The sequence below is a fragment of the Micrasema longulum genome, unplaced genomic scaffold, assembly GCF_059751315.1.
Source record: "Micrasema longulum isolate JH-2025_06_02 unplaced genomic scaffold, ASM5975131v1 h1tg002333l, whole genome shotgun sequence".
Taxonomy (NCBI): domain Eukaryota; kingdom Metazoa; phylum Arthropoda; class Insecta; order Trichoptera; family Brachycentridae; genus Micrasema; species Micrasema longulum.
Window position 1 is genome coordinate 79,505 of NW_028279483.1, and position 13,951 is coordinate 93,455.

General features: G+C 33.6%; 1 protein-coding gene across 2 annotated transcripts in view; it reads right to left on the reverse strand.

Annotated features, from left to right (window-relative positions):
- The window catches only part of Acf (ATP-dependent chromatin assembly factor large subunit), a 30,610-nt gene that overhangs the window by 7,515 nt on the left and 9,144 nt on the right, over positions 1-13,951 (reverse strand). The window contains exons 9-19 of one of the 2 annotated variants that reach the window (XM_088240045.1): positions 13,311-13,435; positions 12,272-12,506; positions 11,047-11,232; positions 10,316-10,656; positions 9,184-9,363; positions 8,655-8,787; positions 7,214-7,411; positions 6,510-6,778; positions 5,104-5,225; positions 4,021-4,196; positions 2,514-2,609 (exon numbers count right to left, since the gene is read on the reverse strand). In XM_088240045.1, coding sequence (XP_088096171.1) covers positions 2,514-2,609; positions 4,021-4,196; positions 5,104-5,225; positions 6,510-6,778; positions 7,214-7,411; positions 8,655-8,787; positions 9,184-9,363; positions 10,316-10,656; positions 11,047-11,232; positions 12,272-12,506; positions 13,311-13,435 — 2,061 coding nt within the window. The remainder of the gene's footprint in view (positions 1-2,513; positions 2,610-4,020; positions 4,197-5,103; positions 5,226-6,509; positions 6,779-7,213; positions 7,412-8,654; positions 8,788-9,183; positions 9,364-10,315; positions 10,657-11,046; positions 11,233-12,271; positions 12,507-13,310; positions 13,436-13,951) is intronic. The other variant, XM_088240046.1, reaches the window with a different exon arrangement.

Consider the following 13,951-nt stretch of genomic DNA (forward strand, 5'->3'; position numbering starts at 1 on the left):
TAACACTTCATTATAAATTATAATGAAGAAAAAACTTTGTTATTAGTGTTACACAATTTTATTATTTTACAAGAACACTACTATAGTTTCGGGAGAGCACTCCTCCCATCAACGGGTGATATAAAACTAATATAGTAAACATAAAATATTGTTCACAATGTCATAGAATTCAAACAAATTAATCAGTGAAACTTAGAGCAGGGGGTTTTTTTCCCTATCTAAATATATGCTAACACCTTAGACAATGGAAAAAAAACCCCCCTGTTCTAAGTTTCACTGATTAATTTGTTTATTTTTTGTTTAAATTCTATGACATTGTGAACAATATTCTGTGTTTACTATATTAGTTTTATATCACCTGTCGATGGGAGGAGTGCTCTCCCAAAACTATAGTAGTGTTCTTGTAAAATAATACAATTGTGTAACACTAATATCAAAGTTTTATTTTCATAATAATTTAAAATTACTTTGTTTTATGAACCACTTATTTATTGTCACAACTGACTAGTTTCGGCAACTCACGTTGCCCTTTTCAGGGTTATATATATACATACGTAAAAGAAACAGAGAACAGTGGGTGTCGATAAAGTTAGTGGAGGGGGTAATTGTGTTTATGGTGAGGTGGGGGAGGGGGTAATTGTGTTTAAGGTAGGGTTAGACTTTACAGGGAAAATATCAAAAATAGGGCTTTGACTTAAATTTAATTGATTATTTCAAATTGAGTTGCCGAAACTAGTCTGGTTAATAAGTGGTTCATAAAACAAAGTAATTTTATTTATTCCTTTGAAAAATTAGTAAATTATTTGCAATTTTCTATGATTTTATGCATAGTTTTTTAAAGACAGAAAAGATGCTAGAAAGCAAAAGGGCTTAAACTGTCATAAAATAGACAAGTCACCATCGTCCTATTAATACACATAGATGCACCCTACTCTGCAGAGCACAATATTTTTTTTAAAGTAGTGACACGTACCCATAGTTACAGAGTTTGTTCATTCATCCAGGGCTGCATTCGACGAGAATGCATATACTACAAAAATTGTGAGGATACCCGGTTTCAGTACGTAAAAGTTTGTACATTCAACAATGTTTGATTATGTCCAAATGCTTGCTGACTGGCTGGATTTCCTCCCTAGGGAGTTGTTCATATTTAAATTTATTTCAACAGAGAGGGAAAACATTTTTTAAAAGGGTATATGGAAGTCTAGGCATTTACAGGGCTTATGACCTGTCATTGGCTGGTTTAAGTGGCCACTTTACACACTGTGTAACATTCACCATTCTGCCCATGTTTGAACATCCACATTTCCTGAATGTTACGGTGTGTAAAATGCCCACTTAAACCAGTCAATGACAGGTCCAAGCCCTGTAAATGCCTAGACTTCCATATTCCCTTCTCAAAAATGTTTTCTCTCTCTGTTGAAATAAATTTAAGTTTGTACATATTTAAATATTTCCAAACAACATTAGTTTTTAAAGGATCCCAATCAGATTCTTTTCTTAAATTTCTTTTTACTGGATGTCGCGAATTGCTAAAATAATATTAACTCATAATTTTTTTTTACAACCGTATTTCTACCAGTGCACCCTGTTCAAAAAAGAGATTAGTTTTTGTGCCGTTAGGCATAGTTCGGCATTAATAAAAAAAAAATCATATTTAAATATAATTTTATTTTAAGGTTTGTTAATCATTTGTAAACAAATACTTCCCAATGAAAAATTATGCCATTATTTTTACAGTGTTTATCCTAAAATATCTTACACGCTTTCGATTTTTAACGTCATTCTCATGTCACACCCAGCTAACGGTCAAAGAATGATTAAATACGCATTTGGGCATCAGTTAAGTGTCATCGTTTCTGCGGGCTCAGATCTACGTGTATAAATAGGTCGATGCAAGTAACATTGAAAAAAAATTGTTCTACAGTCTGACAGTAGATTTTTCAAATGTGTATTTTAAGATGTAAAAATAAAGGTGGTGGTAAAGTGTGCATGTTGTTCTTTTGTTTAGAATTTACATGTATTTCAAATATTTTGATTATTTTCTTACAGTTTTTTCTTTTTTTTAATCGAGAAATTTCAAACGAGTTCCATTTCAAGTGACTGACATTTTATTTATTTTAACAAGAAACTTTAAAAGATACCTGATTATGTCAAGAGCTAGCTCCCTGTGAAATATGTAATTAAACTTTCAAGAGAATTAAATAATTTTAATTAATTATGCACATTGGATCGAATTCAATTGAATCACAATTCGTGACGGGAGAAGCTTAATAAATCAGAAAACCACAACCATAGATTTGATCAAGCGGAAAGTAAATAACGAATGTTGAAAAAAGCCTTTATTGGGTTGCAAGCGATGAATACAAACATCATGCATGGGAGTAATTGATTAATTTGACTTGACGCGACTAAGCATTATTGATTTTGGCAAGTCTTCAGTGCGAAGTGAGTCGGATATGAGAAGACTAAGAGATGAAGTAGTGGAATGATTGTTGTGTTTGGTAACGAACCACTCTGGTGGCGAGAGGAATTCATTAGCATCTTAGAATAGTGGTTGATGTTTGTCATGGCATCGGCTGCACAACGCCTCACTCTGCGATCCATTTCTAGAGTCAAATGTAGAAATATGAGGAATGATCCTTTGTATACATACATATTTTTTAAAACTCTCGTGGGGGCTATGATGTCACATAAACCTACATAGAATACAAGACTAGATATAACTCTTTTATTTAACCCGCCCGTTTCTGTGATGTAACCGCCATAGCAAATTGGACTTATTTAATTCATATCTCGGCAAATACTATGAATATTACCATGATTTTTGTAATCTTCAAGTAAACTTTAACACATTAGAAAAAAAATCACATATTTAGGTATTTTATATAATTTTAAATGAAATATTTTGTCCATCGGGATCTCTGAAAATGACAAAATATCAAGAACCCTGAGACAAATATAAAAAACATTATTTGAGAGAAAGAGATGTAATCTAATTACATCGCTAAGCATGACACATATAATTTTACTAAGATGTAAAGAGACAATGATTATCAGGCTGTCATCTTAGTTTAGATAAGGTTAACCTAAGTTAACCTCAGGTTACCACACAGTGACTCGAGGGAGTTTTTTCACAGTATCTTAAAGGTAAAAAAAAAAACAATGAAATCATTTTTTGCTATAACAGCAAAAATTACATATTTTCAAAAGTAAATTATGGAAAATAGATTTGTGAACAGTATATTATCATCATGATCATTCCCTATCCGCACCTAATGATGCATAGGGCAGTGCATTGGTACACTGATCGCAGCGTATCTTGATCATTTTTGTTACATGAGTGAAAGAGAGAAATTGACAATCAGACTCTCCAAACCCGCAAAATTTGGAAACTTCCGTTATTTTCTGAACAGACCTTGTACATGTTAAATTTTTGTTTTTAAATATCTTACAGTTTGCAGAGGGATTTTTTTACATTCTTTTAAGAGCTACAAAGAAAATAAATATTTGGGTTCTTATTTACCTAAATATTCAGACCATTTTTTAAAAGTCATGAATAACTTGTGCTGGAAATATGGGAATTGAATTGTGGTAGGTTATTTAAATTAAAAAGAGAAATACTTAAGTTCTTATTATTTACTCAAATATTTAAATTTTCAGACCATTTCCTAAAAGTCGTACATAACTTGTGCTGGAAAAATGGAAACCGAGTTGTGGTAGAGTGGAATTTGAACCTAGGACCTTTGGTCCGTGAGTCTACAATACTACCACGGGACCACAACCCGGTTTAAAATATTATTTTATAGTGGTTTAATTTATTTCTTAATTTTCCTTTTAAGCTGTGCTCAGACTGACCCAACGAAGCTTCGTTGGCGTTCACTCGCAATTGGTAGCAGCGGTAACATAAAATAAATTGGACCGACCGACCAACGAACAATGCCGAATGTCATTCGTTGGCCTTCATCGGGCCGGTTTGTACGCAGCTTTACTTACAGCGTGTTTGGTAGAAGGGCTTACCTCTGTTGTTCTTGTGTTTGGGCTTGCTGCAGGCGGGGCAAGTGAAGATGGCTCTGCGAGCCGGGGGCCTGGTCAGACACTCCGAGTGCCAGCCCTCGTCGCACACAGAGCACTGGATCAGGGCGCCCCCTGATCCGCATGAAGTGCAAAGGGCCGTGGTAACGCTGCCGTCCCAACTGGGAGGGGAATACGAACATTGAAAATAAGATGGTAAAATCAAAACATATTTAAAAAAGATATCCAGCTTTGTTAAATAAACCTCTTAACTGGGTTAATAATATGAGTAGTTTTAGTTTTCATACATGAATGTAAAAAATAAATTTAATAAAAATAAGTTAGTAGAAAAATGCGACGTGTTTAGCTTTGTTGTTGTGATGTCAAGATTCGTGACATTGTTCTACACAAATTTGAATGGCCAGAAACAAATGAGACGTTGCCAATGAAATAAAAGGTTTTGCTGGAATTTATGAAATTACGAATTTAAAAGTATTTTTTATGCTACTAATAATTAACAAAAAAAATATTTTTTTTACTGGACAGTATTTTATAGACCTTTATTACTAAAAAAAAAAGTGATATTTCCCTATTATGGTGAATTAACAACACAGCACTCAGGCTTGAGAAAAATCGTATTATTTTTTTCTTGTATTTTCACCGAGAATCGAACACAGAACCTTCCGTGCGCGAGTGAAGTATCTTAACCAATACACCCCAGAGGGCGCTTATATATATATATAAATTTGTATAGGGAAAAAAGAGTGAATAAGTATTTACTGTCGAATGGAATCTTAGCCTTAAAATTTTTGTTAAAGATAAATATTGGAGCCGGATGGACGTTGCTTCGCTTGATGTATTGTTGATACATCTATCTACGAGAAACGTGTTGTTATGCATCATATAAAATACCTAGTTCAAGCGTGGTCGCTAGCATACTTCATCTCTTTAGCTGTATTAATACTATGAAACCTAAGAAAGAGAGGAGACTTGCTCTGGCTTAACACACATTTTCTAGTGGGTCCAAACAAGTACATAGCCACGAGTCTTTCCTGAGTGTCACTTCACCTCATATTCTGTCATATTTACCTGTTGCTGTCATCTAATTCATTGGAGGAATCTTCCTCTTTGAAGACTTTTCTATTTCTTTTTTGGGGAGTTTTTTCTTTAGGTTTGCACTGATCGCAGAACCAATCACCTTCAGGTACTTTCTGAAATGGTAAATGAATGAGAAATCAATATAATAGAAAATGTTTACAATACAGAAAGATTAAAAGAGGAAGAGCTCATTAATTCTAAAATGCACATTTAAAATTACTTGATAATAAAAAAAAATTGCAAAGTTTTAGTCCCCATAAGTGTATTTTGTACAATGCATTCATACTTCTAAAAACTTTTTATAAAATACTAAATTAAAAATTTGAATTTTCAATTAACTTAATAAGTTTTTCCATGAATAACTTTTCTTAAACATTATCCGCTATTATCATTACATGAAAAACGAAAGAATTTTCAAAAAAGTTGTGGTATTTAAAAAAAATATTAAGGTAACTATTCTATGTTAAAAATATTATCTTTTCTGGACCTATAAGTTGTCTAAATGTGTGGATTATAGAAATAACTTTCTAATATCATATGATTTATTGTTTGCTAAGTACAATTCTTAATTCAAAAAGGCAATTTTAATTTTTTTTTATTTAAAAAAAATAATTATTTGGAAGTTCAACAAGAATACATAAAATACCTACATTTTTTAAGTAAGCATAACTAACGTTCTTTACATATATTCTCAATTATAGAACTCCACCATCTTTCATAAATTATATAAAATAAGAGTGTAAAATCAATTTAAGTAATAATAAAGATTAAGTTTGATGATAACAAAATGATAACAAAGATAAAAATAAATCTCTCCTGTGCTTTTATATGAAAATGTATAAGACATGTCATAAATGAGGATTTACTGAATGAGACTTCATTCTGAAGTCAGGAATCGAGACGGAATGCAATACTAGCGACTCTGGGCTTCCAGATCCTCGAGAATTACCTCAGCTGGATAAATATTCACGAGGCTAAAGTCATAATTTGCCGAAAGTTCCCAGTGCCAGTAAGGACATTGTAGCAAACCATACCATTACATAAAATGTCTCCCTCGGCATGGGACACCCCAGTTAGGGTAATACATAAATTGAAAAAGAACAAATAAAATAAATAAATACTATTATGACTCAGGTATGGGTATGTTAAAGAACAATTTTGTTTTCATTCAAATAAATTTGAATAAAACTCAACACAAGATGCCCAATATAAAAGACCTGTATTGTGTCACATATTTTTTTTTTTAAATTACACGTCTCCAATTGGTTATCCCAAAAAGTTGAACTTTTCTATTTAAAATACGTAGCTGACATTGTTATTAGTGTTGGGATTGTAAGAGGGTGAATGAACCGAATGATCCCAACATCAATAAAACAGATGAATACACGAGCACTTACCGTGAGTTTCGGCTTAAGGCAGTACATATGATGTCCCTTGTTGCAGGAATCACAGAGTAGCATATTCTCGGCATCCGTCCGCCTCCTGCAGATCCGGCAGTTGGCGTTCAGGATGGACTTGGACCACAGTATGCTGTTGTCCAGGATGACGAGGTGTAACATGACCTGCGCGAAGCTAGAGCACTCCATCAGGGACGTTTCCCACCTTCGCATGGCGTCAAACTCCAGGGGAGTCTTGGATTCTTTGGCGCGCTCTTTTTCGTCATAACCTTAAGAAAAATAACAATAGTTTAAAAAAAACTGATAAATAAATACAGATTTTTAAGGGGAAAGTCCTCATGCCGAGGAATGCAATTTACAAGCTCAGTTTAGCTCGATTTATTTCTTTTTAGCACAAAGAATAGTTTAAGAATATGCAGACATGTACAATAAATGTCGGCATCGTGGTGTAGTGGTCAGCGCGTTTGCCTACCACGCAAGAGGTCTCGGGTTCTTTTTTTATTTGTCTCATTTTCCGGGGGTGCGACATATATGAATTGAATTTTGCTTCGCAAATTTAGATCATTTGCACCGAAAAAATGGTGCAATAAACTAAGCTATCACCTATGATTTCTTAAACTTTGTCTGGAAATATATTATGTATGTTTTTTATTAAAATTAGAATACTTGTGTAGTGTATGTTTAGTTATTTGTAGATCACTTACCGAGAGGCCTCTTCAGGTACTTTTGTGAAACAGCTTGGCCCAACTGTAACAGCGCTGATGCGAGATCTTTCACCACGGGCAAGTCATCGTTGGCAGGATTCTCCTCTGAAGTGGCTTCATTATCCTCATCACTCACTACCTCTGTACCGACAGCCCCCAAGAAGTAGCCCGGTTCCTTGTACGCTGCAGCATTTGTTTCTGTAAATGGTTTAGTCTAGGTTAGAATAAATTGAACATCTGTGGAACTTTTGGAGCTAATATTAAATTCCGAAAATATTTGTTCATTTGAATTCAAGATTCAACTAAACAGGTAGATAATATATATGAATGGTTGTATTTTGTAATAAAACAGTAAAATTAATTTAATTAAGTGTAAAAAAATGGTTTAAGTCAACTAATTAAAAATGTATGAATGTAGAAGATTTTTCAATAATTTCTTATTAAGACAATTATTCATTCAAAAAATATGAACTTAAAAAATATATACCATGGTGTAAAACTTATTTTTTACGTAAAACAAGGGAGCAATAAAAAAGTGTAAAACTGAAGGAAACGCGTATGTGAGGAAACGAAAAATGTATGGAAAAAAAGGTGGAATTAAACTAAAAAAAAAATAATGAGCTCTAGTGAAAATATGCTGCTAAAAATTTAAATTGTAAAAACTTTAATAATTAGGGATTATCAATATATTTTTTTTACCAATTTTCTATGATTTCATTAAAAAGATTGTAATATTTTGTAGTTTTTCAAACAATATTATAAATCTTTTTTATTTTATTTTTAAAAAAATGGTTTGATAATTTTATGTTTACTTAAATTTGAAAACACGAAAATAAAAATCTGAATTTGCATTTAATACATATTAGGTGTTAACATAAGTTGTGTTAGTTTGTTTGAAATAAAAAAAAGAACATTAATGTGTTGAACAATGTTTTGAGTATGTCCAAATGCTTGCAGACTGGCTGAATTTCCTAAGAGGGAAAACGTTTTTGAGAATCAATGTGTTGTAATAATTACCAATCATAATAAACTACCTAAGGTGAAATACAGTGTTTGTTTACAAACATTTGGTCATACTCGAAATACGGTTGAATAGATGAGTTATATCGAGCACTTTAAAATTGAGTTACATAAAAATGTTTCACATTAACATAGCCAAATGTGTTTTTACACTCATTATTTTTCAAATTAAGCATGCATTTTTTTATAAATAAAAAAGACCCTGGAAAATACACAAGTACTCAATTTTCAAGATCAAGTAGCATATTATTATGGATAACTTATATAACGCCATTTTCGTAATGTAATACCTCAAGGGCACTTTACAAAGCGATTATATAAATTTAATTTTAATTTTTTGAATTTGTAATTTAAGTAAAACAATTTACTTTGTTATCACATAATAGATTATGTCTATTTAAATTTGTGTTTTGGTACATACCGGGATCAACTTTAGTTTTTCCATTAATAAGATGGAGGTCATCTGTTAATGTTCTCTGTGGACCCCAGGTGAGATTATTACACTGCTTGTCATATCCTCTTTTCATTATTATTTCTCTCCAAGTTTGACGATCCTTAAACCAATGGTGAAACATTAATTCGTCAGAAAAATAATCTTTAGGAAGAAAACTGTCATGTTGAAAAAAATTCATAAAAGTCTGCCTAAACTGTCGAAAAATTATATCTGCCTTTAGTGATTTACGCTTGTTGAGATTCTATTGAAAGTCAGACAGTGGAAAACAAATCATTCTAATTTACGCAACTTTTTCTATGTTACCTTAGTGATGTTTGTCTATTAAAGAACATAATTTTTCGCATTGAATGGCTTACTCAACTCAAAACTTACTTTTTCAGGATCAGTGACTTTAGCTTACGATAACGATATTATGTAGTAAATGAAACGTTTTAATATCACTGTTTATATAAAAAATATAAAACATACATTTATAAAAAAAATCTGCAAAGCTTACTTTGATCTGAAGTTCACCGAGACATCCCATAAAGAGTTTTTCTTCTAAATCGACGACGGCGTCTCTCAGGGACATTTCGAGAACTTCGGAGATGTCTGTGCCGGGAGGGAACCGCAAGTTGGCGTCCACGTACCGCCTTGTCAATCTAGTCTGCATCTCGGGCTTCACTGCGGGAGGCGCCTATAACCATCCCCGACAATGAATGACAAAATTTATAGTTTGATTAATTGCCAAAAAGTAAGATAGGCACTTTGTTCATCGGTTTATTATGCATTTTTAACCATTTGAATTTTAGTTTTTTGTATGACATGCCAACTACTCCAGAGGCTTTTAACCCCTGTGTGGCTATGATGTCACACAGTCTACATAGAATATAAGACTTGATATACACGGTCTTTCAGGGCCAGACCATGAAACTTCAGAGGAACAATCCTCATAGCGAACTTTAAAAAAAATCCTAGTAAAATATTCTTATTAACATTTTTTTTTTTAATAATTTTAAAATAGAGTATATCTTTAATTTCTCTGACTAGCATCCCTTACACAAACCTCTACCCCTCGACTACAAAAAGAATTGAGATAAAAAATGCATTTGACCAACGAAGCGATATTAACTAGTGACATCATTCAAAGTAGTTGGTTTTTATTTAAATATTTTTTTCGTACATTTCCAAGAAACTTTGCTGTACAATTTCATGTTCTAATTTTTACCGCACGTAAGAAAACGTTTTTATATCCAATTTCCAGTAGGGCTCAAGTTCCTCATTAAATAAATAATTAGTAGCAAATTTCATGTACAGGCTTACCTTTTTTTAACTGTATAGTAAAAAGTTTTTGTTTGTTTGGGGGTTTATATGTTGCATGGTTACATGTGTTAAGTAGTAGTTTTTGAATGTGTAAGTGAGAATTGTTTTTATTATTATGCACAGAATTATATTCATTTAAAAATTATACCTTGATAAAAGACCACGTTACAGCTAAAAAAAGTGTTTTAACTTTAATTGGTTAATAAAAAAACCATAAAGTTAGTGCTTCAAATATAAATTTTAAATAATATAAATATATGCACCTATTGTTTATGGCGCCGCTGAGGCGCCAGCGGAGTTATTGGAAAGTAATTGATGAAACTCACATGGATAGGATTCAACTGGCTAACGGGGCACTTGGTAATATACTTGACAATAAGTTCCTTCTCCAAATCCATAGTCTGTCGGAGGTCGTTTTCTCTGATGCCTCTCTTGTTGAGGGCTGCTATGAGGGAATCCACATGCTCCGGAGAGTACAGGAAGGCCCATCGGGTCTTGGGGAACTGGCTAGAGTGGACGGGGCAGGTTGTGTGGTTGGCGGTACACATGAGGAGGTCCTGCATCATGGTGATGTTGTTCTCTGGGTAGTTCTTCTTGGGAGATTTGCCGGCGTCGATTACTTTTTTGATCAGGGCATTTTCAGAGTCATTTTCTTTGTCACTGTAACCTGCAAATATATCATTTTTTTATTTATATTTTTTTGAAACACTCTTTTGAGGCCACCAATTGTCACTCTGGTCGGGAGCAATGGTAACCTCAACTCGGACATCAAAATTTGGTAGCAAATGTCATGTAAAGTTTCCGTTTTCTTTGACTGTTTGTAGCCTAAAAAGGGTTTTAGTTTGTTTGGTCGTTGGTTTATTGCGTGGTTACATGTAATGAGTATAAGTAGTGTTTGAAGGCGTAAGTGAGAATCGTTTCAGCATGCAATTGTTTTGGTTTTTAAATAAATACTTTTAATTTCAAAGCTAAGCATATTGCAAAGGAGAACATTATTGTACACCCCCATATTTTTAAACCACAAGTAATATACAAATAATAAAAAAAATAAACAAACCTCCATGTTCATTTTCAAACAACTTCTGAACGTAGCTGAGGGTGTCTTCCGGGGGTGCAGTAGCGAGTGATGGGTTGGGTGTAACGGGTTTGTCCATGCAGATACCATTAAACCTCTCATCGTGCTCGATGAACAGGCCAGATATGGTCTCGTATACCCAGTACCTGCGGTGAGCTCGATCACAACCTGAAAATATGGAAAACGTACTTAATTGATATGCCAGGTTAGTTTCCATGAAACTCAAGGAGTGGAAAGTAATTTTTGGATGACAATAAGATCATGTGCTGCGATGTGTAGATGAGGGATTGGCAGGGGCGGACAAATGTTCTACCAAGAATCTTTAGAAATTTTGGAGAAATGCAGCAGGATTACATTGAAAAATAAGATAAAAAACCTTTTTTTAATCCACTTCTACAGGTCAGGGGCATATTAATTAACCCCAGTATATTTGCGTTGTTGAGATTCACCCATTTTTTTAATATTCTACTTAGAGTACTTTTTTAGATAGTCGTAAATAAATTGAAATCTAGTTGTGGTTGAGCGGGATGCGAAACTCGGACATCTGATCTGAGAATCCGCAGCGCTACCACGGGTCCACAACTTGGTCGAATTACATACTAGGAAATAATTACCATTAAAATAAGTTAACAAGTTATATTCTACTAAATGCATTTCTATAGTTTGTTTTGTAAATGTGTAGAAGTATTTTGGGCTGGATGTCTACTCAGATGAAAATCTTAAAAAAGGAGTGAGGTCAGGCCTACGGGGAATTGAACACAATAAATGTTTTGTTGCGCGCGGTAAAAATTGGAGCATAAAATTGTACTGCAAAGTTTCCTGAAAATGTATGAAAAAAATAATAAAAAACATATTTTAAATACAGACTACTTAGCATGACGTCACTGGTTCATCAAGTGGAGAAAAGTCCGCCTGGCAGTGTAGTGGTTGGTGCGTTCAGTAGTTTTAAACAAATTTTGCTTTCTCCTGACTGGCACCGCAAGCGTAAGACTGATCTCCTTACTTCTATGTGACTGATGATCGAGATGCTCTGCGTTTACTAAACCAACTCACTGCACTATGCACCATCAGATGCGAATAAGAGTTTGATGATGACATTTCCAGGAAGGGAGGTAAATGGGAGAAGGATGCTTTTTTTGCAGTAGAAGAAAAAACGGAGGATTTTAAATTGCATAATATGGAATTTATAATTCTCAAGCCAACGTACCCAAGTAGCTCTGGTAGTTAAAGCACTCGGACTGCATGTTCCTCAACTTTTTCTCATAGTCGGCCTTCTTGAGCTCCGTCTCCTTAAGCAGCGCTTCCAACTTTTCCTGCACCTCCTGGTCTAGGGCCTTGGCTGCGTCCCCGACCAGCTTCTCTTCCTCCTTCTTGGCTGTCGCGTCCCGTTTGATCTTCTGGCGGGCGAGGATGATTTCGGCCTCGCGTTTCCTCTCAGCCACCTGTAACAAACGAAACAGATTTAGAGAGCTCTTAAACTTTGCCTGAGATAATTTATTTTATATTTTTAATGTTAGTGAGGCAAAACATCGCTGATTACCCATCCCAAAAATAAAACTATTTAAGCTAATATTGTAAATTAATCACCCTGCTATGAATTATTGACTAATTTTTTGTAAAAAAACAGAGGAGAATATATAATTGACTAATCTGTTGTAGTTTTTTTTGTTATATCCTCTTGTCTTCATTAGGAACACAACTAATGTTAACAACCAATACTACTGAACTGGTATATTAAATAATGAATTCATTTGGATTTGTCTCAGTTATAACCAGTATCTCGGTAGTCAGACAGCAAAAGGGACCACCTGTAATTTTTCTGGATATTTAGTTTTCAACAGTTTTAATCAATATTTGTAAATACACATCACACACAAAAAACAGCACCATTCAAGTCTTAATTTAGCTCTCGTGAACATTTTTGAAAATCACAGATGAAACCTTCTGCCATCTGACTACTGATCTATACTTCAATCCTATTGATATTAAAAGCTCAAATAACAATCGTACATCTTATTTCCTGAAAAATTCATCATCATTTCACTGGAACGGCGATGACATAATAGTCTAGTGTGAGCATACCAAATTTTGAACAATAAAAACGACATAATAACATGTGCTGTGCATTGCATTACATACATTAAGGACAGCATGAACCCTATTCAGGATCTGATATAATCCAGTTAGGGTTTAAATTCTGGGAATATATTTAATATAAATCATTCAGTAAATTATGAAGTTCTTACCTGTAAATTTCTGATGTCATATTTCAAATTCTTGGATTTTTCCAATTTTTCTTCGATGAGATCTCTGATGGTTGCGTAGCTCAGTATTTGGTTGATCAAGCAGTTTATGATAGTCAATTTGTAAGCTGAAATAGTCATCAATAAATCAAATTATTTTATAATAAATTTTTACGCATATAAATTATTTTTATTTAGAGAATAATCATGATAAACATCAAAAATGTATGTACACTCTGAACAAAAGATTCCATTGAGTGTCTATACTTCAATTCCTCAAGTTTTATCGTTGATTTTTCTTCTACATTCCCTTTCCACACTTAATGCCTAATGCTGCATAGGGCACTGCATTGGTACACCAATCGCAGATCATTATCCATATCTTGATCATTTTAGTAACATGAAGGAAAAATGATCAGTCTTACGCTTCAGGTGCCAGTCCAGGAACTATGAAATATTCTAGTGTTAAAACACAGTTTTAAATAAATATTTCACATCAACCATGTCGGAAATCAAATCTGAGACTTCTTGCATGACAGGCAAACATGCAGACCACAACACCACGAGGCCGACATAGTTAAAAATATTCTTATCGCAGAACTAATCTATTTTTCAGTGGTACTATTACATTTTTTTATTGCAAC